We start from the raw sequence: 24,742 nt of genomic DNA, 5'->3' as shown, positions 1-24,742 counted from the left end.
TATCATGACACAAAGAAAGCGCAATTCCCAGCTCATTCCCAGCTGGAATGATAGAAGATGTTTGAAAAGGTACATTGATACAGTTGAGGAACTTTGTGTACTGCAGGATATGTCACTCAAAAGGTACATTCAATTCAGAAAAGTGTGACACACCCTTCATAAAGCGGGATTTACTCAGCAGCAAAAACTATAGTAGTTGTTTATTGAGTCTTTTAGAAGTACCGGTAACAGTGATATCACTGCAATGAACAATCATAAATGAAACATACTTATTTTAGTACTACAATAATGCTTCAAATATGCAAAACTGGACTTATGTGCAATAAGAGTAATTCATCGAAGTGCAATACTACATTTTGTGTACTGAAATTCCATATTTGGTGACTGCAATTCTACATTTTGTTACTGTATAGGCTATTGTTTTTGATGTATACTTATTTTGAACAACACCTGCCACTTTTATATTTATATTCTTATTCTTTGTTTTATTTTATCCTTTACCTTATTATTATTTTTACTATCCCCAAAATGCACCGTGGAGTTGCACTCAAATGTCGTTGTATGCAATACAATGACAATAAAGGCGATTCTGATTATGATTACTAAAGGGCGCCCTCCTGTGGACATTGATGCCTACTACAAACTAACAAAAGGAAAGTGGTCTAAAACTGTAAACTAAATTTGTATTTGAGGATATTTTTTTGTACTAAATGTAGTAAACTATTTTTTGTGTAGTAAAATTGTAATCAAGTAACTGCACTTTTACTCGAGTGGAGTATTTTAGTAGACCTGTTGTAATTTTCGCCTTTGGATGTACTTGTTTAGCGTTACTCAATGGCGCCCTCTGTGGACAAGTGTTTCTATTACACTATAATTGGCGGAATTGGAAATCGGGGTCCCGTTCGTTATGATTTATTGTCTTTTAAAGGTCTGCAATGGTTCAAGTGGAGCCCACATGTCGTCCAGGTAGGTCACATGGGGACACTCTCCAGCAGGTGGAGGGGGATGCGGGTTTAAGCACCTGCTGGAGAGCACCCAAGCCTCCACGCAGCACTTTCCATGTTAATGACCCGTCCTCCCAGCTCTTCCCTCCCCACTCCCACGCCTGCCGGCGACGCTCACTGCACTTACTTACTTGGGACTCGTTGCTGCCCACGGACACCTCCAGTAGGGCTCCTGAGTGGAACTGGCACCGGTCATGGTCTGGAGGGTGGTGGTGGTGGTGCTCGAAGGCCTGCTGCTGCTTCATTGCGGGGAAGGGCGCGTCATGAGGCCGAGTTTTGGCCGAACTGGGTTGGATGCAGCGCGGAGTCAAGTCAGGAGAGACGCTGGGACTTCCAGGGCTTCCAGAGGGGCTTCCTTTGAGTCTTGCCGGGTCAGCCTGACACCTGAGGAGCACGAAGTTCTGGATGACAACACACATGAGGTGAGGGTGTGTTTGAATTGTGTGGAATGTCCACTTTGGTGAATGGGCAAGGGGGGCAAAGTCCATGTACTTGATTCAGCATAATGTGGTGTCTTTTTGCTCTTAGACAGGTTTTAACGGTGATGATGGCTCTTATGTGATCCTCACATGGGTGGGTGATGGCACAGGGGTGAGTATCATAAAAATTATATTATATATGTAGCCATTATTTTACACTAGTATGTGTTCTGTGAGGCGTGAGGCCCAAAAACAGTCAGTCTCTTCATTAGCCATGTATACATGGACCCAATAATCCAATTCCATTCGGTTTATTTGCGCAAACGGAAAGAATGTAACCTTTGTATACACATCATCCCGAAAAAAAGAAAAGTGCCAATCCAAATGAATATATAATCGGATTCCCAGGGGTGGAATATTCCTTTCCCCAATCCGATTGAGGTATCTTGTACCCGCTCAAACGGAAAGTTGTCTGGGTGCGTTCTTCTTCTTCTGTTGTTTATTGGCGGTTGGCAAGCAGCTTTCGTGTGCATTAGCACCATCTGTGGAACAGAATCTAAACCCTTCTATACGCCATTCACAAGTCCAGTTTTATTAAAAAAGAAAATACATATCTATATAAAACATGTCCCGAGTTTAATTATAAAATATTAGCAAGATTGAACTTTATCTTTTCCTGTTCCCGGGTGCGTTCTTTCAGCGAATGCTGAGATATGACGTAACACGCAGCTCCAGATGTTCTTCGATTTAAAAAAAAATGGAGGCAAGCAATCGGCACTGGACTGCTAAGGAAAGTTTGTTTTTGATTCAAACTAAATTTCAAGACCGGACGACGGAAAAACTGGCAATACGGAGTTATTCCAACAAGTGAAAGAAAAACTCGAGGAAGTCGGTATCACGTGATGTTGGTATTTACGTTTTACTGCGAATGCCCCATTGACTATTCTGGTTGATTATAGCGCCGCATGTAGACAAGAGATTGGAATATTCCTTTCCATGTATACCATTGCTTTCGGAAAGGTCATTCGGAAAGATTCCATTCGGAAAGAGAAAAACACCTCATGTAAACGTGGCTAATGAGTCACACAAAGCCAACAAAGGAGGGAGCAATGGGCACCATGCCAGGCACAACTGGGCTTATACTACTAGAACTATTAAAGGTCCAAACAGGACAAGAAGTCCAAGCGAGTCCTCCTATAGCATAGGAGACAGAACCGGTGTCTCCCAACTACAAAGTCAGTTCCAAGTACAATCAACCATTCACACTCACATTCATACCTATGGACAATTTGGAGTCGCTAATTAACCTAGCATGTTTTTGGAATGTGGGAGGAAACCGGAGTACCCGGAGAAAACCCACGCATGCACGGAGAGAACATACAAACTCCAAACAGCTTTGGATTGAACTCAGGTCGCCTAGCTGTGAGGTCTGCCCGCTAACCACTAGACCACCGTGCTGCAAAGCATGTATCCCAAATTTTTCTTAATCAGAAATAGTAATAAAACTATTTGGGGCATCCACAAATCCATGCTAGCCTGTTTAGCTTTTGATGCTAAAAAGGTAGCAGGTCAAAAATAATGAGCTTGAATAAAAGTTACCAAATTAAGTTCACGTCCAGCAGAAGGCATTTGTGTAAAAAGATAATGGTTCCCAATGAGCATAGTCTGGAGTAGGACCACCCGAAGTCCATGTTAGCTTGATCTTTCTCACATGTAGGTCATCCTGGTCTTGTCAACCATCAGCGCCCCCATAGACACCTTCCTGGAAGGCGGTTCCTCTCGACTGTACAGAAGGTGGGTAGATGGTACATAAAGCAGTTAAGCATGACACATACGACATACAACAGTCATCACGTGACCGCGCCTTTCTCATCAGTACGGATTACGGCAAGTCCTTCCACGACATCTCTCACAGCATCAACCACACCTTCATCAAAGAGGAGTTTGGCGTCAGCGTGGGACCAGGAAGTTCTGTGAGTTTTTTCTTGTTTGGCTTCTCGGGGCATTGAACGGGGGGGGGGGCAATTAGACTAGATAGAACAGCCCTAGACTAGGTGATTTTCAAAGGCTAGGTGGGACACACCAGTCAGACCAGATAGGACAGCCCCAGACTAGGTGATTTTCAAAGGTTAGGTGGGACACACCAGTCAGACTAGATAGGACAGCCCTCGACAAGGTGATCCTCAAAGGCTAGGTGGGACACACACCAGTCAGACTAGATAGGACAGCCCTAAGCAAGGTGATCCTAAAAGGCTAGGTGGGACACACACCAGTTAGACCAGATACTAGATAGGACAGCCCGAGACTAGGTGATCCTCAAAGGCTAGGTGAGACACACCAGTCAGACTAGATAGGACAACCCTAGACGAGGTGATCCTCAAAGGCTTGGTGAGAAACACACCAGTCAGACTACATAGGACAGCCCCAGACAAGGTGATCTTCAAAGACTAGGTGGGACATACACCAGTCAGACCAGATACTAGATAGGACAGCCTGAGACTAGGTGATCCTCAAAGGCTAGGTGGGACACACTAGTCAGACTAGATAGGACAGCCCTAGACAAGGCGATCCTCATAGGCAAGGTGGGACACACCAGTCAGACTAGATAGGACAGCCCTAGACAAAGTGATCTCAAAGGCTAGGTGGGACACACACCAGTCAGACCAGATACTAGATAGGACAGCCCTAGACTAGGTGATTCTCAAAGGCTAGGTGGGACACACCAGTCAGACTAGATAGGACAGCCCTAAGCAAGGTGATCCTAAAAGGCTAGGTGGGACACACCAGTCAGACTAGATAGGACAGCACTAGACAAGGTGACCATCAAAGGTTAGGTGGGACACACCAGTCAGACTAGATAGGACAGCCCCAGACTAGGTGATCCTCAAAGGTTAGGTGGGACACACACCAGTTAGACTAGATAGGACAGCCCTAGACAAGGTGATCCTCAAAGGCTAGGTGGGACACACACCAGTCTTGGACAGCTCCAGACAAGATTGGGCAGCTCTAGACTGAAAGCTCGGTGCAAGAGCCAATCTATTTATTCTCTAACCTGAGGCTCACACTGGATCCGGCGCGGCTCCGTTGCAGCTCCGATTGGAATTCCTCTTGCAGTTCCGGAGCAGAGATCGCCGCTGCGTCTGGTGGCAACACTAAAACAAGAAGTGACAAACCCGATGCTATGTTTGACTGACAGGTGATACTGGCAGCAGACACCCCAGTGGTGGACCATCCAGGAGGCATCATCTTCACCTCCACTGACGCTGGCGCCACCTTCCGCGTCATTCAGCTCCCCTTCCACTTGGCACAACCCATCACTTACCACTTCCTCAACCCAGACTACCTTGTAGCGCTCAGCATCGATGTGAGTGTGTGTGTGTGAGTGTGTGTGTCAAGGCCTCGGAGAAGAAGCTAATCATACCATGTTGCTGTTCCTGACTTGCAGGGCGGTCTGTGGCTGTCTCCGGACTTTGGTGCCAAGTGGACAAAAGTTCATGATGGAGTGCATTCCTTCTCATGGTGGGAATAAACAGGAAGTCAACCAAAACACAGACCACTCCCCCATTTTTCTAAGGGGTTACCTATTCAATCGCAAGAGGATGGTGAAAAAAACACCAGTGATTCATATCTGATATTCTGATTTCTGCAGAAAAATTGAAAATTTTTGCTCAAAAAGCATATTTTTTAAGCAAAAAATTAATAAATATGCAATGTCATGAATGCTAATTCTGGGATCAACGTCAATGGCCGTCTGTCCTTTAGGGGCGCCGGTATCAACTTGTTCTTCAGCTGCAGCAAAGCAGACACAAGTAAGTCAAAAAGTTCCAGTATCACAATTTTTGGGCGGCACGGCAGTCGACTGGTTAGGGCGCAGACCTCACAGCTAGGGTTCAATTCCACCCTCGGGCTATCTCTGTGTGGAGTTTGCATGTTCTCCCCATGCATGCGTGGGTTTTTCTTCGGGTACTCCGGTTTCCTCCCACATTCCAAAAACATGCTAGGTTAATTAGCGACTCCAAATTGTCCATAGGTATGAATGTGAGTGTGAATGGTTGTTTGTCTATATGTGCCCTGTGATTGGCTGGCTGGCCACCAGTCCAGGGTCTACCCCGCCTCCAGCCCCAAGACAGCTGGGATAGGCTCCAGCACCCCCCACAACCCTCGTGAGGAAAAGCGGTAGAAAATGAATGAATGAATGAGTTCTCCTCCTATTTTGTGTGGAAGTGGTAACTTTTTGGCTTCTTATTTTGTCTTTCCCCACCCTCGGACATCTCTGTGTGGAGTTTGCATGTTCTCCCCGTGCATGCGTGGGTTTTCTCCGAGTACTCCGCTTTCCTCCCACATTCCAAAAACATGCTAGGCTAATTAGCCTAGTGATAGAAAATGAATGAATGAATATGGTCATGAATAAAAACAATAATAGTAGCCTAGTAGTTAGCATGGTGGTCACACAGTCAAGAGATCTGAAAGATCACATTCCAAAAATATGCTGCACTGTATTAAGTATTTATAGTACATTGTGTAGTAGTTGTAGTAGTATTAAATATTTGTCAATATAGGCACATAAACTGGATTTTGTACTTGCGGTTGTAGTGGATGCAGAAGAGCGAGGAGATTTACAGCTGAAGAGGACAAAGGACCTCGGGAAGACCTTCACCATCATCCATGAGGACGTCTTCAGCTTCGGGTACATCGGAGCCTTTCTGTTCTTCTCGGTCATGGAAGACACGGTACCGCATCTTATTTTTCACACGTCAACAAAAAAGTTAGCATTTACACAACGTATGTTATCTCCCTGCCAGCGGTCCCCCAGGGTCATGTATTTTTCCTCCGACCAAGGAGACACTTTCAGTCGGGCGCTACTTCCTTCTGCTTCCACTGAGCAGGTGAGCGTTTTTAAATTTGAAGCGTGAAGAAGAAAAAAATGGCGGCAATACACTTGAAAAAAGTGTTAAGACCAATTAAAAAATGTCAGGAATGGAAATTCAGTACATGGAACAAAAAAAAGAGACCCTAAAAACATCACCAGAGGATGGCATTGGCTGTCCGTCAAGACCACCCCCAGCCGAGGGCGGTCCAACAACCATCTGATTCCATCTTTGGAGAAGAACAAAGCATTTGCAGGCACCAAACACTGAACGGTGGAAGAAAGTTGATCCCACCTGTTTGCTGTGACAATGGAACTTCAGGTTGTGCAGGGGTATCAAACGGCATCACTGAAGGCCCTGGTCTGTGTGCTCATGACTGGCTTCATCAACAGGACTACTACTAAGCCGACTCTTTTGGACCATCCTGCGTGTTCCCATCATCTAAACCCGATGGAGGGGACATTTGGGGATGGATTTCCCAATACGGACATCAGTTCCAGACAGTGGATGTTCTCCATGAAGCTATCTTCAGCACTTGGAGCAACATTCCCACTCGCCTCCTGGAATTACTGGCATCAAGAAATCAGATAGTTAATACGAATGGGGCTGCATGGTGATCGAGTGGTTAGTGCACAGACCTCACAGCTAGGAGACTAGGGTTCAATTCCACCCGGAGTTTGCATGTTCTCCCCGTGCACACATTCAAAAAAAAAAACATGCTAGGTTAATTGGCAACTCCAAATTGTCCATAGGTATGAATGTGAGTGTGAATGGTTGTTTGTCTATATGTGCCCTGTGATTGGCTGGCCACCAGTCCAGGGTGTGCCCTGCCTCTTGCCTGAAGACAGCTGGGATAGGCTCCAGCACCCCCGCGACACTTGTGAGGAAAAGCGGTGGAAAATGAATGAATGCTTTGCAGCACGGTGGTCTAGTGGTTAGCAGGAAGACCTCACAGCTAGAAGACCTGAGTTCAATCCATCTCTGTGTGGAGTTTGCATGTTGCGTGGGTTTTCTCCGGGTACTCTGGTTTCCTCCCACATTCCAAAAACATGCTAGGTTAATTAGCGACTCCAAATTGTCCATAGGTATGAATGTGAGTGTGAATGGTTGTTTGTCTATATGTGCCCTGTGATTGGCTGGCCACCAGTCCAGAGTGTACCCCGCCTCTCGCCCGAAGACAGCTGGGATAGGCTCCAGCATCCCCCGCGACCCTAGAAAATGAATGAATGCATGAATAATACAAATGGCAACCCTTTTGTCAATATGGTTCTATTTTAGGGGGGGGTTCCAAAGAAATGAATGATGAGCAACTGCTAGTACAATTCCCACATGGAATTAGCATGTGTGATGTGGTTGGAAGCACGTTAAGTCATCACGTTCTCTCCTGCTCATGTTTGCTTGCAGTTTTACTCCATCTTGGACGGCGATGAGGACATGCTGTTCATGCATGTGGACAATCCTGGAGGTAACAACAAACAAATCCACCGTATCGACTCTCAGCCCATGTTTTTTTTCTGTTGTTGTAATGGAAAAGCTCAACGGCAAAAGCGTGAACCGGTTTCACCGGTTGTGGCTGCCGCTGACACATCATTCCTTTCGTCCACGGCACAGCTGGACGGTGTTTGCTTTCTCAGGCCGTCCTGCTGGCAGCCTTTCTGGCATCAATAGGGAAGAAAAAAGAGATAAAAAGTCATAATTGTCATTTGATGAGATAAAAAGTCGAAAATAATATTATGAGAGAAAATGTCAAAATTATGAGATAAAAAGGACAAATAATTACATGAAATGTCAAAATTATGAGATACAAAGTCAAAATTACGAGATAAAATGGACAAATAATTGCATAAAATGTCAAAATTATGAGATTAAAAAATCTAAATTATGAGATAAAAAGTCAATTATGAGATACGAAAATAATATGAGATAAAAAGTCAAAATTATGAGGTAAAAAGTACAAATAATGACATAAAATGTTACAAATATGAGATAAAAAGGACAAATAATGACATTAAATGTCAAAATTATTAGATAAAAAAACTAAATTATGAGATAAAAAGTCAATTATGAGATACAAAAATAATATTAAATAAAAAGTCTAAATTATGAGATAAAAAGTCCATTATGAGATACAAAAAAATATTAAATAAAAAGTCAAAATTATGAAGTAAAAAGTACAAATAATTACATAAAATGTCAAAAATGATGAGATAAAAAGGACAAATAATGACATAAAATGTCAAAATTATGAGATTAAAAAAATCTCAATGATGAGATAAAAAGTCAATTGTGAGATATGAAAATAATATCAGATAAAAAGTCAAAATGATGAGGTAAAAAGTACAAATAATGACTTAAAATGTCACAATTATGAGATAAAAAGTACAAATAATTACATAGAATGTCAAAATTATGACATAAAAATGACAAATAATGACATAAAATGTCAAAATTACGAGATAAAAAATCAATTATGAGATAAGAAAGTAATATTACGAGAGAAAAAGTCAAAGTTATGACATAAAATGTCGAACTTTTGCGATAAAAAGTCAAAATTATAAGAAGTCAATTATGATATAAGAATATTACGACATAAAAAGTAAAAATTATGAGATCAAAAGTCATGTTTATTTATGTATATACTTTAGCCCTTAATCACAAAAGAGCCTCCAAGGGCTGGTAGATAGCCGGCAACAATCTGACATCTGATCCCGGCAAGGAAAAACTCACTTCAAACTTCTCCCATTCGCCTTTGGAGTTTAGATGAATGGGAGAGATAGCGAGTAGGATTTAGGTTACAATGTAAACGGGCTGACAAATGTATCTGGAGATCACACACACACACACACACACACTCCCATTTGACCTTGACACATTTCTGAGTATCATTTACAGAAGGTCATGTGATGCGATGTGATATTTACCAAACGTCAGACACCTACTTCGGAACCATGTACACGTCGGACGACCGCGGCATCCTTTTCTCCAAATCCCTGGAGCGCCACCTTTTTGACGGGCAGAGGAAGAGCGACTTCCGGAACGTCACGTCGCTGCGAGGCGTTTACCTCACCAACAAACTGGACCAAGGTAAAGGAGCAGACACAAGAGAGGACAGCCATCATATTTCATATCACATAGAAATTAAAATAATAAGAGTAGTCAGTGTACAGCAGAGCCTTTGTTTTTGTCATAATTCCAACCCTAATGTCCAAAACCCATTTTTCCATGACATTACCTTAACGCCGCATCAAGTCTCACACGATCGAGTGAAAAGAAGTTCTCCTCCCATTCCGTGTGGAAGTGGTACTTTTCTGACTTTGAAATATAAGGGCTGTACTGTTTTCTTATTTTTTTTCAGATGGACGAATACGATCGGTCATTTCCTTCAATCGCGGAGGAAGATGGCAGCAGCTTTCCAAACCCGGGAATGTAGAATGTGGACAGGAAGTAAAGAATGTGTGTCCCGTGTGCTTCGGACATAGCAGATATGTATTTTGACGCTAATGACGCTCTTTTGACCAGTGCAATCTTCACATTCACGGAGAACACAGTCGCATCAATCGCATCGTGCCCATGCTCCTCATGTCCGAACCCACCGCCGTCGGTCTCGTCATCGCCCACGGTAGCCACGACTTCGACTCCGTCCTGGATCAGTGTTTTAGTATTTTGACTCTCACGTCTTCATTAGGCACCGTGGGGGATTGCCTGTCGTCATCGCAGCACCCGGATGTCTTTGTGTCATCAGACGGGGGCTACAACTGGAGAGGGACTTTAAGGGGTCCCCATCACTACAGCATACTGGACTCTGGCGGTCTTGTGGTGGCTGTGGAGGCTCAGCGAGAAGGACAAGTCAAGACCATCAAGTACTAACACGCACTTTGTGTCAAGACCAGTCAGTCTGTTTACATACTAGTAGTATTCATATAAGCATTCATAGGAAAATGTTGTCATATCATGAGAATAACATCACATTATTTTAGGATCATAGGAATGAAATTCATTCATTCATTTTCTACCACTTATCATCATGAGGGTTGCGGGGGTGCTGGAGCCTATCCCAGCTGTCTTCGGGCGAGAGGCTAAAGATTAAATATGAAAGAAAAAAGATTTTCGGAGACCCGAGTTCAATTCCACCCTCGGCCATCTCTGTGTGGAGTTTGCATGTTCTTCCCGTGCATGCGTGGGTTTTCTCCAGGTACTCCGGTTTCCTCCCACATTCTCATCACACAGCAACTTAATATTCAAAGGGTAATAATGAAGGGGCTGCAGAGTGGTCGAGTGGTTAGCACGCAGACCTCACAGCTAGGAGACTAGGGTTCAATTCCACCCTCTGCCATCTCTGTGTGGAGTTTGCATGTTCTCCCCGTGCATGCGTGGGTTTTCTCCGGTACTCCGGTTTCCTCCCACATTCCAAAAACATGCTAGGTTAATTAGCGACTCCAAATTGTCCATAGGTATGAATGTGAGTGTGAATGGTTGTTTGTCTAGATGTGCCCTGTGATTGGCTGGCCACCAGTCCAGGGTGTACCCCGCCTCTCGCCCGAAGACAGCTGGGATAGGCTCCAGCACCCCCGCGACCCTCTTGAGGATAAGCGGTACAAAATGAATGAATGAATATTGTTGGAAGCTAAATAAAACAGTAATTATAATTATAATAATAATATACTTTTACAATTAACTATTACAAAAATTTTAATATATTCTCACAATAATAAATTTGGAATATTAATAATGATTAAAAATTAAATTAAAATTATTTTTTAAATTATTAAAAATAATGTGATTTTAGTAGCAGACAGTTGAAATCTGAGAATCAATTTTTGGAAAATTATGTTGGGGGGGAAAAAGTGCTAAAATTGATAAAACAATGTGACCTATGCTGGAAAAAGTTAGGACACCCCTGACTTACAGTCTCCCGTTAGCCAAACATGCAACGTCCACACAGAGAATATAGGAAGGTGATTTGAACCTCGGACAAAACGTACACATGCAAACCAGACTTCGGGGGGGGGTCATCTTATATTTGGACAATACCTTAACACTCCCCCCATCCTCAGGTTCTCCACAGATGAGGGGCGGTGCTGGAAGTCGTACAATTTCACAGAGCAGCCCTTCTTCTTCGCCGGCTTGTCTTCCGAGCCGGGCACCAAGGCCCTGAGCGTCAGCGTTTGGGGCTTTCGTCCCGAAGACGACGGCCAGCCCATGTGGGTTGCCGTCACCATCGACTTCCAGAGCCTCGTCACTAGAGAGTGTGAGTTTCGGAAATGCCGGGAAAACCCTCCGGAAAACCTCCAGATCCTACAATGTGATGTTCCTTCAGGTGATGAGCAGGATTATGAAGAGTGGTTGGCTCATTCGCCGCAGGGAGGAGCTTCAGAGATGGACGGCTGCGTCTTAGGCATCAAGGAGACGTACAGGAGGCGGAGGAAAGAATCCGTGTGCAGGAACGGTCGCGGTTTCATCCCGAGGAAGAAAGAAATTCCCTGCTTGTGCACCAGAGAGGACTACTTGTGGTGAGAACGGAAGCAGTGTGATGTCATCATGAGCGTCCATTTTGAACTATTCTTCTTCACAGCGACTACGGCTACTACCGCCATGTTAACACGTCCAAGTGTGTGCCACAGCCCGATGCCCACAACAAAACTTTGGAGACGTGTCTGAACGGACAAGAGGATGAGCTCTTCACGGCGGGGTAACGGATGCTCCTCATGAAAATACCAGCAAGTCCAAGATCTTGTAACCTTCTCTTGTTGCCAGGTATCGGAAGGTCCCAAGCGACAGATGTGAAGGGGGATTTTCTCCTCAACTGGCGGTGCAAACCATCATAAGACCCTGCGGTGTCAAGCCCACCTCCAATTCACCGCCCACACGCTCCGAGTTGCCAGTTAGCCATTTTGACACACCGGTACGTCGGATATCGGCTCTTCAGGAACTGATTTTAAGGCTTTAGCAGATGTGTCCCGTTTAAATGTTCCCAGCGGGAGAGGATGGTGCTGATGCTGGTGTGCGCCGGAGCAGGCGTCATCGTGGTGGCAGCGGTCGTCTCCGCTTTCATAGCCATCAAAAGAGGCGTTTACCGCAACAGGTGAGCCACTTCTAGAACACACCTGACGGGTTTTAGGAACCGGACCACTTTCAGCTCAGAGTTTGAACTTGCAGGGCACCAGACTATCGCTTCTCCAATCTCCAGAGTCAAGATGACCGCAACGGCATCGCAGGGGACCTAGAAAGCGCCACCAGCAGCAACGGAACAAGCAGTCCACAGGACTCGGATAATGTAGATACAACTGGCATCCTTTACATTGATTTATATGAAAAGAACTGATTGCTGCATGCTGTCTTTTTCAGCTAAATCTTCTGCAGTGAAGTTCACCCGTCGGACCATAAGACTCCAGGAGGGTTCCTCGGCTCTACAGGACAACCACAAAAGAATTTAATATATTTATTTATTGACATTCATGCAGTTTATCGCTTTATTGTCTTTTTAAGAGTTTTAATATTGAAAATAATTGATATTCATCTCGTTTTATTGATTTTTTATATTAATTACTTATAAATGATTAAATTTAGTGTGGAGTAAAAGAAACGCTAAAGTGTGCACTGATAAAATAATAAAACCAGTAAGTGTGAAAACAGCTGGTAATCAAATCAGTTAGCGGTCCTCCGAGAACACAGAGGGCGCTGAAACGTCTTTTTCACCTTTAAAAATAAGCGAAGAAGCGATTTTGCGGAAGTATGAAAGATCCTGTTTGGAGCAGACGTCTCGTTGACAAACAAATGTTTTTATTTGTATTTTTTTTTTATTATTCCAACCCATGCACGCCAATTGCACCTCATTCTGTATCTTTATTTTAGAGTTGTTTTCTAGTTTGTGTTGAAACGACACAAAACCACTGCCAGTGATATTCTCTTCCGCCTTCCTTCAATGACGAGAGTGGACGCTCTTGTTGGAGTAAACCAGCTCAGTTGTCATTTCAGGAGTCCACTGCGGAACAGCTGGCTGTTGCTGCTCTTCAACTTGTAAGTAAATAAAATACTTATTTGTTTTTATGTATTTCTTCACTAAACCGCAAATATTTTATTACTTAAACTGAGCTCGTCGGTCGTGGGTTTGTAAACGCCGGTTGAGAAACCGAGGTTACACACACACAACCGTAACGTCAGTTGTGACTTCAAATAAATTAGTTTTTTATCTCAAATCATGATAATTATGTCAATATCGACGTCTTTGTTTTAAAGTTTGTAATGGTACGACTGTTTAAGTGTGTTTAGTGACTTTCAAGTGACACCCAAAAGGATGCTTAACTTTGTGTGGCAGCTAGCCAAACGGCCAATAGCGGCTACCTCCGTCTTGTTTACAGGCGGAAGAAATCATCTTTAGTGTGTTTGGGTTCCTCTTTAAGGTGGTCAGAAGTGGCTGGAGGTGACTACGATGTTACGGACAGCAGGTAAACGCACCAATTGCATCAATTTTATGAACCTTTAAATGCATGACGAGTGTGTGTTTGGTTTCCTCTGCAAGGTATTCTGAAACTAGCAGCAGTGGTCTTTGCGTTCCTCCTCGCCATCTATTTGGCTTTTCAGCTGCTGGAGGTCAAGATGGATTTCAGGCTGGGCAGCGGGATGGGTGAGTGACGGGGAAGAGGAAGTCTGGATCTTGAAATCTCCTTGAGTGCATGGTAAAGAAAAGAAGCAGTTAAAATGCATATAATGGGACGCACCTATTCCACCTATGAAAAAAACACTGCTCAATTTACATAATGTGACCCACATATTAACCAAGCTACAGTGTCATTATTATTATTATTGGGGATCACAATAGATGAAAATATGAGCTGGAAACCTCATATTACAAATATATAACATAAGGTAGCCAGAAATATTTCAGGATTGAACAAAGCAAAATTTCACTCCACATTCTTTATTGTTCTCTGGTTCTACCATATCTTACTTATTGTGTGGAAATATGGGCTAATAACTATAAAAGCAATCTTCACTCGCTAAATGTGCTGCAAGAAAGGCCAGTAAGGATAATTCATAATGCCGCCTACAGAGAACATACTAACTCCTTATTTCTAAAATCACAAATACTTCAACTTGCTCATATAGTTCATCTTCAAACAGCTAAAATAATGCATAAGGCTATAAATAAGCAATTAGCTAAAAATGTCATCCAATACTTCTCTACAAGAGAGGAGAAATATGATCTCAGGGAAGAAGTACATTTGAAACACCCATTATGTCATTGTATGGTCATATCACCTCATAAAAAAAAAAAAACTATATTAGGAAAGCAGGAAGTGAACAAATGTAACAGTTACTGATTGTAAAAGTACCAGATGGCGGGGTAGGATTTAATAAGCTTTGCTTCTTCCTACTCCTTTTGGACATGTGGAACTGTGAACTGATTATGGGATGCGCTCAATTGTAATCTGATGCATGTTTAAATGAAATAAAACTATTATCATTACTATTATTATTATTAACATTGTTAAACCCAAGAACTATGTTACTGATGAGATATGCTTGTATTAATGCTAACAATGAGAAATTCCAGGGTGTAGTAACCCCCTTTCCACACCATAAGACACAGCAATATGTCTCTTAAGGATTTTGAATTATGGGTAAAATTCTTTAAAAAAGTGCACTTTTCCTTTAAATGTGTCTTCTTGTCTTGTCCTTTAGTTAAATCAGTACCAGAGCAGGAAGGCTGTAAGTATGTCTTACTATGTTGCTTCATACAATTCCTCTCATTTGATTACTGTAATGGAAATCTGTCTCCCCCCCACAGTTGTCAAACCAGTCCGGTACAAATGTGGGCTTTCTAAGGCGTGTCCCATGGGACACTTTGCGTTCAAGATGGCGAGCGGCGCTGCCAGCGTGGTGGGGCCTAAAATGTGCCTGGAGGACAAACTGTAAGCGATGGTCGTAAATGGAACACTGTCATCATCATCATCGGCGTGTTTGATGAAGGTGTTGGAAGTGTCAAGTCACGTGTCTCAGCCGTCTGTCATGTTGTTCCTTTCCAGGCTGATGAGCGGCCTGAAGAATAACGTGGGAAGAGGAATCAACATCGCCCTCGTCAATGGTATCAAAAGTCACATTTGAAGAGTCTTGTGTTGTTTATACACAACAAAAATGTCTCCCACAGGACGAACAGGGGAGCTGAACAAGACTGAGTACTTTGACATGTGGGCAGGAAGTAAGAAGTGCTTTCATGGGTTTTTATGGCGCTGCGAAGAAGCGGCATGTAGCGTTTCACTGTGTGTTCCCCTCCCTAGATGTGGCCCCCCTCATTCAGTTTCTGAAGGGAATCCAGGATGGGACGGTCGTCATGATGGCATCCTTCGATGATCCCTCCACCAAGTAAGAAATAGTTTCCTGTCATCATCCATCCATATTGTACCGCATATCAGTGGTCAGGTACCAGGGGGAGGTAGTCTAAGTCGCTGCCCCGGCAGATGCCGCAGCGTTCCCAGGCCAGTGGAGAGTCTCTCGAGTCTCTCCAAAGTGCCCTGGGTCTTCCCCGAGGCCTTCTACCAGCCGGAAGAGGCAGCTTTATACATCCTAGGATCGGACCTCCAAGGTCCCTGCTTTTGTCTGCCACCCCTCACCAACGTGGGCAATGGGGGGGGGGGTCCCATGGGTCCCATGGGTCCCATGGGTCCCATAGGTCCAGGCCCGGCCACTAGACAAAGGGTGCACGATAATGCCAGGGACCTCCGTGGCGCCACACCAGCTGCTCTGAGTGTGTGCCCGAATACGGTGCACCTTGCTGGGCCACGCCAGGTGGCTCCTCCCCATATGTACTCTGGTTCTCCTGACAGTAGTAGTAATGTCAAGAATAGGACAAATCAACAGGTACACTTGGTCAGATACACATTTGTTCAAGTACTTCTTACCTCGAAATGTGTACAAACTACAGTTAAATTGATTTTTTTAATTTTAAAAGATCAGGTATTGGTTATAAAAAGTTATGGGTACGGGGTTTTTTTTGGTAAAAAAAGAAGATATCAGATATCATCTATACAAAAATGTTTGTATTCTTGGTTTGTAGGCTCAACGAAGAAGCCCGGAAACTGATTGCCGATCTGGGAAGCACAGCCATCACTAACTTGGGCTTCCGGGATAACTGGATCTTTGTAGGCGGGAAAGGAATCAAGACCAAGAGCCCGTTTGAGCAGGTAATGCAACGCCATGTTTGGTTTTAGTAATTCACTGGGAAGACACGCTTCACAGAGGCTAAGAATATTATTATTAGTAGTAGTTGACGACAAAAATGATGTAAGTGCATGCCGAACAGGTGACATGCCTGTGAATGTTGTCCTTCATCAAGGTCATTGTATTCTCAGGCCATTGAATCCATCCTGACTGTTCAGGACAGTCCTATTAGTGACGTGTAGCACAAACCCCTAGCTTTAGGGCCCTTTTAGCCAATCAGAAGTCAGAAGAAAGTTGTTTCTGGAAAAGGCACCATAACAATAAGCACCTAAACGCAGCAAATTCAAGTTAATGATGATAAATGGTAAATATTTGTTAGAAACTATGACCAAGACCAATCAGAAGCTAAGAGAAAGTTCTTTTCCAGCACATCAAGAACAGCGCTGACACAAACAAGTTTGAGGGATGGCCCGAGGTCCTGGAGATGGAAGGCTGCGTCCCTCAGAGGCAAGACTGACCTGTAACCCTCCCATTCCTCATCCGAAGGCGTCCGTCCGCCTTTTCATCCATTAATCCGCCATCCTCAGTGCAGTGAGCCTCTTTTACACTGACAATCTTCCGAATGGCTGCAGGTAGCGCACACTGATGAAAGAAGGGACTTGATCTTTTGTCTGCTGGAATACAAAAAAAAAGTCCAGCTGTAGTATTATTGCACTGTTGTTGACTGCCTGCCAATCTGCCTTCCATCTTGGTGTCAATTACTCTTTTTTTTTTTCCTTTTTCCTGACTGTGAACTTTGTACGTATATTTGCTGAAGGAGGGGTTTAATGAACAATGTACAAAATAATAATTTTTTAAAAATAAACAATAGCCAGTAGGATGGTGTGGGTACTTCATATAAAACTACATGAATGGCTTCTTTGTACACACAATACAAATGAAGTCAATGATTAACACACTGATCCTGGTACTTACATTTTATGTTCTTTTACAGTTTAACACACAATTGAATACCCATATAACTATATACTTGTGTAAATAAAGATCTAGTATAGAAATGACACGAAAATTAAAGATTTTTGGAATGGAGACAAAAGTAATGTAATACTACAGTGACGCCGCTGGATGGCAGCAACGATTAATGGTTAAAGCGCCACACAACAGATTTTCTGTATACGTTTGGCCACCAGAGGGCGACAAATTCTTATTTATAATTGATCTTACAATCACTGAACTAAACGCAAATGACACAAAAATCAATACATTTAGCATATATAAAGATGAAATAAAAGCTTGACACATGGAGGCATTGACGATCTGCACTATTTAATCTAATTTAATCTACATTACACACTGAAGCTCACACCAGGAATCAGGAGCTGTGTTCGTGCAAATTACACGTCAATATAAATTGGAATTATGCACAGCATGACCTATTTTCAAGCTAATTTATTTAATCTAGCCTTGTTTGCATAATGCATGTGTGTGCAGGGGACCCCCACTGTACTGCGGCGCGCTCATACAATATTCCCGCTAAATGAAAAAGCAACATCACCGTCATCCAACCTGGGTTGCACGCACAACATCATCCAGGCGTGTGCCTTGCTGTGCTATGTCCGCATATCAATAAGTCAGTGTGGGCATCTTTAGGCAGCTTTTGAGTAAGACGGCATGTATGTGCACACTAAGAGATGTGGGAAGAGGAATTATATAAGACACGCGAGGAGATGCATTATGTATGAACATCTCCGGTTGCGTAAACCTCTAATGATGAGCCATGTGGTGGGAGCAGAGAGGGCGAAGCTAGCTTACAAAGATTTAAGACAGAGAATGTTCCACGACAAAGTTTTTTTTATGTACTTCTCGCCCCCCTCTACCCCCCGTCCCCTTCTCTCGGTCCCCGAAACAAAAGTGGCTCTCACAGAAGACTTCAGCCGTCTCTTCCCCTTTTGGCTGAAGCCGACCTCTGAACCCTGAACCCTGACTGTTGGGCCAACGTTAATCCTGCAGCTCGACCAAAACAACCTCCACACCTGCCACCAACCCGCCACATCACACTCACACTCATAATACTGTTATTTTTATGAGTAAAAACTACTTATTCTTGGCCGACATCAAGCGTTTACAAGCATAAACATGGCTGAATGAACAAAGTAAATATACTAATACATGAATCCAGTACTGTATTCTACAGTGAGACGGGTACGAAGGTGGGGTTCTTGTGGAAGTTGACTACCACTTCTGTTATCTTATTTCTCTCTAATATGTCTTATTTTCTCTGATTATATCTACTATATTGGGTAATACAACTGTAAAGGTGACTATAGGGGTGTTACTTCATGTCTTGAGGGCTCTAATTAATTAATTAATTCATTATTTTTCTGGCGCTTATCCTCACGAGGGTCGCAGGGGGTGCTGGAGCCTATCCCAGCTGTCTTCAGGCGAGAGGCAGGGGTACACCCTGGACTGGTGGCCAGCCAATCACAGGGCACATATAGACAAACAACCATTCACACTCACATTCATACCTATGGACAATTTGGAGTCGCCAATTAATTAACCTGGCATGTTTTTGGAATGTGGGAGGAAACCGGAGTACCCGGAGAAAACCAACGCATGCACGGGGGAGAACATGCAAACTCTACACAGCGATGGATTGAACACAGGTCTCCTAGCTGTGGGGTCTTCCTGCTAACCACTAGAACACCGTGCTGCAAAGCATTCATTCATTTTCGAACGCTTTTCCTCACAAGGGTCGCGGGGGGTGCTGGAGCCTATCCCAGCTGTCTTCAGGCGAGAGGCAGGGGTACACCCTGGACTGGTGGCCAGCCAATCACAGGGCACATATAGACAAACAACCATTCACACTCACATTCATACCTATGGACAATTTGGAGTCGCTAATTAACCTAGCATGTTTTTGGAATGTGGGAGGGAGAACATGCAAACTCCACACAGAGATGGCTGTGGGTGGAGTTGAACTCAGGTTTCCTAGCTGTGAGGCCTGCTCGCTAACCACTTGTCCACCGTGCAGCCCCATTTTTTCCCTGATATAATTATATAAAGTTTTAAACAAGGAAGCTTATAAATGTTCATTCTGCTGGCATATACAAGCATTCTACTCTTGTTAAGGACCTGCTCCAAAAGTCCTCGACATGACAAGTGGAATCTGCTACAAAAGCCTTGTGATGTCCTTCATGGGCTACTCTACATAATATTACTTGTATTTTATCTTTTTATTAAATATTCATTTTACACCATTACCTGTAGGATTTCTCTGTGGTGTATTAAAACTAATGTTAATGTTGGTCTATTCTGATTTGAAAAAACTCACAATAGAGGCGTGTCAATAGACTGAGCTCGTGTTATTATTGTTGCAGTACACCTTCTGGCCAGCGGTGTCACCACTGAGCTGCTTCATGCTCTTACTGAGCTACGTGCGAATAGACTGTTGTCCCTTGTGTCCCTGAAGTATCTTTGCCAATGATCTCATCAGTGATTAGGCGTGGGGAGGCCACGTTTATAACACAAAGTTCCCAAAACAGGTACACCAAGTTCTTAAAACACGCAGAAAAATACACACTAGCTGTGGATTTTTGTCTGGTTCCCGTCCACACCTGCCATCTATTTTACTCCCTTTGCTTTGCTTTTCTTAAGATAAACAATCTGCGGGTTTCTACACCCACGTCTGTGTAGGCGCCCCCCCCCTCCTACTCTGGTCCCTCACTTGATACCATACCCCCAAAAATGGAGCCCCACCCTGGTGTTAACATGCCGCTTTTTGTAAAAATAAGCTTCTAGAATTTTTTTTTGAGGGGGGGGGGGTTCTTTTACTACTTTGTGACCTCACTGCCCTTGGCTTCCACACCAACCTCCAATCCTATAACCGCCTCCCCCCAACACACACACACACACACACACACACACACAGACAGCTGTGTTTACACAGAGTAGGATCTGTTGGACGTGTCTGCTGACCTCAGCACAGCCAGACATACTACGTCCCATCAATATCTCATCATGGTTTCATATGCATGCATGCATTCATAAATGTGTGCACACACACACAGCCGAGACACAATGCGACATGCAGAACACAACTAACTGGACACACACAGGAAGAGAAAATGGAAGAAAAGTTCATGACAACAGTCAGTGCTGAGTGCAGGGCAGCCACATATTTGCTTCCCAATCCCAAGTTGCTGTGAAAGTGTCATTTTGGACTTTATGAAGCACGTGGGCGGACCACCAAGGTGGTCTCCATTCATTCTGCAAGACTGGCCGCAGTCTAGACTGGCAGCACGGCAGCGTACTGTACGTGTCACGTGCCCCCCTTCCCTCCTTCAGCGTCTAGGAGGAGAATGTTCACATGCTGGCATGGATGAATTCCTTTATTTTGCAGTGAAGCATCACACAACACGGATAATAGGAGTGTGAAGGTGACTATAGGCGTGTTGTTTTATGTCTACAGGGCTCTATTAATATTTAAAAACATATTTTGAAAGTTATTAACTGATTTTTGATGCTACAAACTAGAAAAATAGTCCATTTATTAACTCATTCGATCCCAGCCAAAGCCGTCTCCTCTCGGTACCGACCATTTTTTATGATTTTGACTGATTGTTCAAGGCACACAGAATATTGTGTTCTTGGGCTATATATACAGAGTATATACCAAAAGAAAGATTAGACTATCATCTTTCATCAGAAAAAAAAATTTTAAGAAAAAAAAATAATACAAAGTCTGGGAAGTCTGGGGAGACCGGGAAGTCTGGGCTTCCCACCTGAGACTGCTGCCCCCGCGACACGGACCCGGATAAGCGGAGGAAAATGGATGGACGGATGGAAAAAAATAATTATTATTTTTTTAAATAAAAAAATATTCTTTAATAAAAACATTTTTAAAATTATTATTTTTCAGGAAAAAATATTTTTTATATTTCTATGGAGCCCCGCCCAGAAAAAAATATTTTTTAATATTAAAAAAAATATTTTTTAAATATTTTTTTCTACCTTTTTCCGTTTTTTAATTATCATTTTCAATTTCCCTGCAGGAGACCAGGAGATGACCTGACATGAGCTTGAGGGAGAATCGCCTGATATTGATGCGGACAAGGAAAATTGTTCTTCCTCCTGTGTGGTGTATGCGTGACCTGAGGTCAGTAAACTCTGGGAGGGCGTCGCCGTCCCGCTGGCCATCTGACCAATGAGAACGCGGCGGCACCAGGTGAGCCGACAGGGGGCGGGGCTTGCTTGTGCTGTAGCAAAACAACATCTCAAGTGTGTGACAAAATGTGTGTCAATGGGTGCGGCGGTGCGATCGGGTTGATGTTTTGGCGAGGCAGGGGGTGGGAGAGGGGGGAGGGGGGGGGGGAGGGGCGGGCGTGAAACCTGTTCCTGTATGCCTGAACTGCACTTTTGTGTGTTTTGGATTCTTGTGCACACACCTTTGTTTGTTTGTGCTCCTTTGTGTGCATGGATTGAGAGCAAGAAACACCCCTGCTCTCTCTCTCTGCCACCCGTCCCCCCCCCCCGTCCAAAACACACAACAAATGGTCCCCGCCGTTACGTGAGCTAAGCCGAAACCCGACACTACGCGGCCCTTCCTTCCTATTCGGCAGGACAAATCCTTCCATAATTTCCCAAATAAATTAAATCAAGAGGAAATCTAATTCCCGCAGCAAACATAAACCGCTAGTGGGTGTTTTTCAGGGGCCGGCGCAAGGACGATGCGCCCACACGCAGCCCGTCTAGGCACGAAGTGTTTGCCTTTAATATTCCACCTCATATTCAAGGTTGTCAGTTCCTCAGTTATCTGTTCTGTGAATCAGAGTGCTGATCACTAGACCGTCGTCCCTCCTTATTGCTGGTTTACTGGTTCCAGACCCGACCGCGATAAGTACAGGTACATTTCCATGAAGTAAGATTCAATATTAATAAATTGAATATTCATAGCTAACCAGTTAGACTCAATTTATTTTAAACCGCTTCCACCCTGAATGGGAGAAATGCCACAACTGAATTAAAGCAGAGTTAAGGTAATGTCACGTAAGCTAATGTCTCATCATTCATTCATTCATTTTCTACCGCTTTTTTATTTACTTATTTTGTGTCTAGAAAAATAAAAATTAAGATATTTGAGAACAGTGGAATGTTTTATCAGATATTTTGGTGTGGAAAACCGGAACCAAAGTACTGAAAGATTGATTGATTTATTGTCTTTATTCTTAATTTGTTTATTTATTTTATTTTTATTTATTTATGTACTTATTTTTCCTCACGAGGGTCGCGGGGGGTGCTGGAGCCTATCCCAGCTGTCTTCGGGCGAGAGGCGGGGTACACCATTCACACTCACATTCATACCTATGGACAATTTGGAGTCGCCAATTAACCTAGCATGTTTTTGGAATGTGGAAGGAAACCGGAGTAACCGGAGTACCCGGAGAAAACCCACAAGGAGAACATGCAAACCGAGGAGTGGAATTGAACCCTGGTCTCCTAGCTGTGCGGTCTGTGCGCTAACCACTAGACCGCCGTGCCGGCCCTAATGTCTCATGAATTTATTGTTATTTAAGTGACCAGAATACGACATATCACTTGTATTTCAATATGTTTTGACTAATAATACAACTGAATTAAAGCAGAGTTAAGGTAATGTCACGTAAGCTAATGTCTCATCAATTTATTGTTATTTAAGTGACCAGAATACGACATATCACTTGTATTTCAATATGTTTTGACTATTAATAAAGCATAGTCCAGCACAAAACAGGGATCATTTATGAATTAATTACTGAGACGCGGCGATATAGCGAGACAGGACTGTGTTTATATGTATTTTGCACATACAGTATGTTAATGTGTTGTCTATCTCTGATCCAGTTACACTAATGGCTGCTGCCTCTAATGCACCAGAGGCGGATGGATGACACGCACGTGATTTAGATGTTTACGCACAGGAACGGTACGGAGCAACAAGGGAATGAATCTCCATTACAGATCCCAGGCCGCTTACTTTGAGGGTCATTTAATCACAAGGACTTTCATCTAAAAAGAACGGGCACTTTAAAGCTACCATAAAACCCTTCAACGTCTCCTGTTTTGTCACTTCCATTTGTCTCCTTGAGTAGAAAGACCAAAAGACGGACCTCAATTCATCAATCAGGGGATCCACTAACAGGAATGCGAGTTTCTCCGCATTTTTCAGTGTAAGATCACGTGATCAGCAGCACAGAAGCGTAAACAAAGCATGCCCATGGGGAGCGTCCGGACGCACCATCACGCCCAGGCTTGCTTCCCCTCATGCATGGAGAGTTCATCAGGTGTCGGAGCTGGAAGAAGTCGTGTATAAGAGGGTGAATTCAGAATTTGGGTTCGACTGGGTCCCCAGTTTGAGTGTTTATCACAGGGGTCTAGGAGCTAGGTTCTGGGTGAAGCCGGGCCGCATCAGGTTTAAAAAAAAAAAAAACCAAAACGCATTTATTAAAAACTGGAAAAAAAATCAATAAAAAAAATAAACTTTGCTTCTGCTATACCCTACACTTTTTCAGTACTTTGGTTCCGGTTTTCCACACCAAAATATCTGATAAAACATTCCACTGTTCTCAAATATCTTATTTTTTATTTTTCTAAACACAAAATAAGTAAATAAATAAATAAAAATTAAATTAAATTAAAAAAAAAAACTAATTAAGAATAAAGACAATAAATCAATCAATCTTTCAGTACTTTGGTTCCGGTTTTCCACACCAAAATATCTGATAAAACATTCCACTGTTCTCAAATATCTTAATTTTTATTTTTCTAGGCACAAAATAAGCAAATAAATAAAAATAAAATAAATACATAAAAAAAACAAATTAAGAATAAAGACAATAAATCAATCAATCAGTAATAAATAAGTAAAATAATAATAAAACAGCAAATAAGAAAAACATAAGAAACCACAAACAGATATTTAACCTGTAACATGAACATTAATGAAACTTAATAATTTTACCCAATTAGCAAGTTAGCATCGTACTCAGTTCCATCTGGGAGCAGCGTCGTAACTTTAACAACATGTTTGATGAGATGCTTTATCTTGACGTGTATTTTTCCGTTTGATTCCAAATCATTTCCTGCATTTATTTGTAACCCAGCGTCATAAGCCTTTAGCTTTATTGCTAATCCAAAGCAAAACTGGATAACTGGGTAACAGGGGTAGGGTAACAGTATGGGCGGGGCAAAATCATGTTAATTGTGTCCGGTGTGCACACAGCTTTTTAAGCTGTCATTTCAACATTAAATTTTG

At 43.1% G+C, this 24,742-nt stretch overlaps 2 protein-coding genes and 1 long non-coding RNA gene across 4 annotated transcripts in view; 2 read left to right on the top strand and 1 right to left on the bottom strand.

The window, feature by feature from the left end:
- The first annotated feature begins 1,110 nt into the window (after nt 1-1,110).
- LOC131132019 (sortilin) lies at nt 1,111-12,743 on the top strand. The gene is made up of 21 exons (XM_058077161.2): nt 1,111-1,426; nt 1,533-1,595; nt 3,141-3,217; nt 3,300-3,396; nt 4,620-4,787; nt 4,869-4,942; nt 5,186-5,232; nt 6,017-6,153; nt 6,226-6,309; nt 7,696-7,756; nt 9,223-9,375; nt 9,647-9,744; nt 9,811-9,910; nt 9,977-10,151; nt 11,346-11,539; nt 11,609-11,801; nt 11,864-11,980; nt 12,046-12,193; nt 12,267-12,373; nt 12,448-12,565; nt 12,637-12,743. The coding sequence occupies exons 1-21, from the start codon at nt 1,199-1,201 to the stop codon at nt 12,652-12,654; spliced, it is 2,457 nt and encodes an 818-aa protein (XP_057933144.2). The 5' UTR covers nt 1,111-1,198; the 3' UTR covers nt 12,655-12,743.
- A 176-nt stretch (nt 12,744-12,919) lies between these two features.
- Nucleotides 12,920-17,355, top strand: fam3c (FAM3 metabolism regulating signaling molecule C). 2 transcript variants are annotated; one of them, XM_078787340.1, is made up of 10 exons: nt 12,920-13,308; nt 13,692-13,736; nt 13,811-13,915; nt 14,974-15,000; nt 15,080-15,203; nt 15,318-15,376; nt 15,440-15,490; nt 15,570-15,654; nt 16,346-16,472; nt 16,877-17,354. In XM_078787340.1, exons 2-10 carry the CDS (start codon nt 13,721-13,723, stop codon nt 16,964-16,966), a joined length of 684 nt encoding a protein of 227 aa, XP_078643466.1. In that variant the 5' UTR covers nt 12,920-13,308; nt 13,692-13,720; the 3' UTR covers nt 16,967-17,354. The 2 variants fall into 2 exon arrangements, with proteins under 2 accessions (XP_078643466.1, XP_078643469.1); XM_078787343.1 differs by lacking the exon at nt 12,920-13,308 and having other exon boundaries at nt 13,700-13,736; nt 16,877-17,355.
- Nucleotides 15,947-24,742, bottom strand: part of LOC131132029 (uncharacterized) — a 65,866-nt gene continuing 57,070 nt past the window's right edge. The window contains exon 4 of the long non-coding RNA XR_009130294.2: nt 15,947-17,120. This is a non-coding gene — a long non-coding RNA (uncharacterized LOC131132029). The remainder of the gene's footprint in view (nt 17,121-24,742) is intronic.

This window comes from Doryrhamphus excisus, linkage group LG2, assembly GCF_037039965.1.
Source record: "Doryrhamphus excisus strain RoL-2023G ecotype Guam linkage group LG2, RoL_Dexc_Guam_v1.1, whole genome shotgun sequence".
Classification (NCBI taxonomy): Eukaryota; Metazoa; Chordata; class Actinopteri; order Syngnathiformes; family Syngnathidae; genus Doryrhamphus; species Doryrhamphus excisus.
This window is presented reverse-complemented; position numbering and strand designations above follow the sequence as displayed.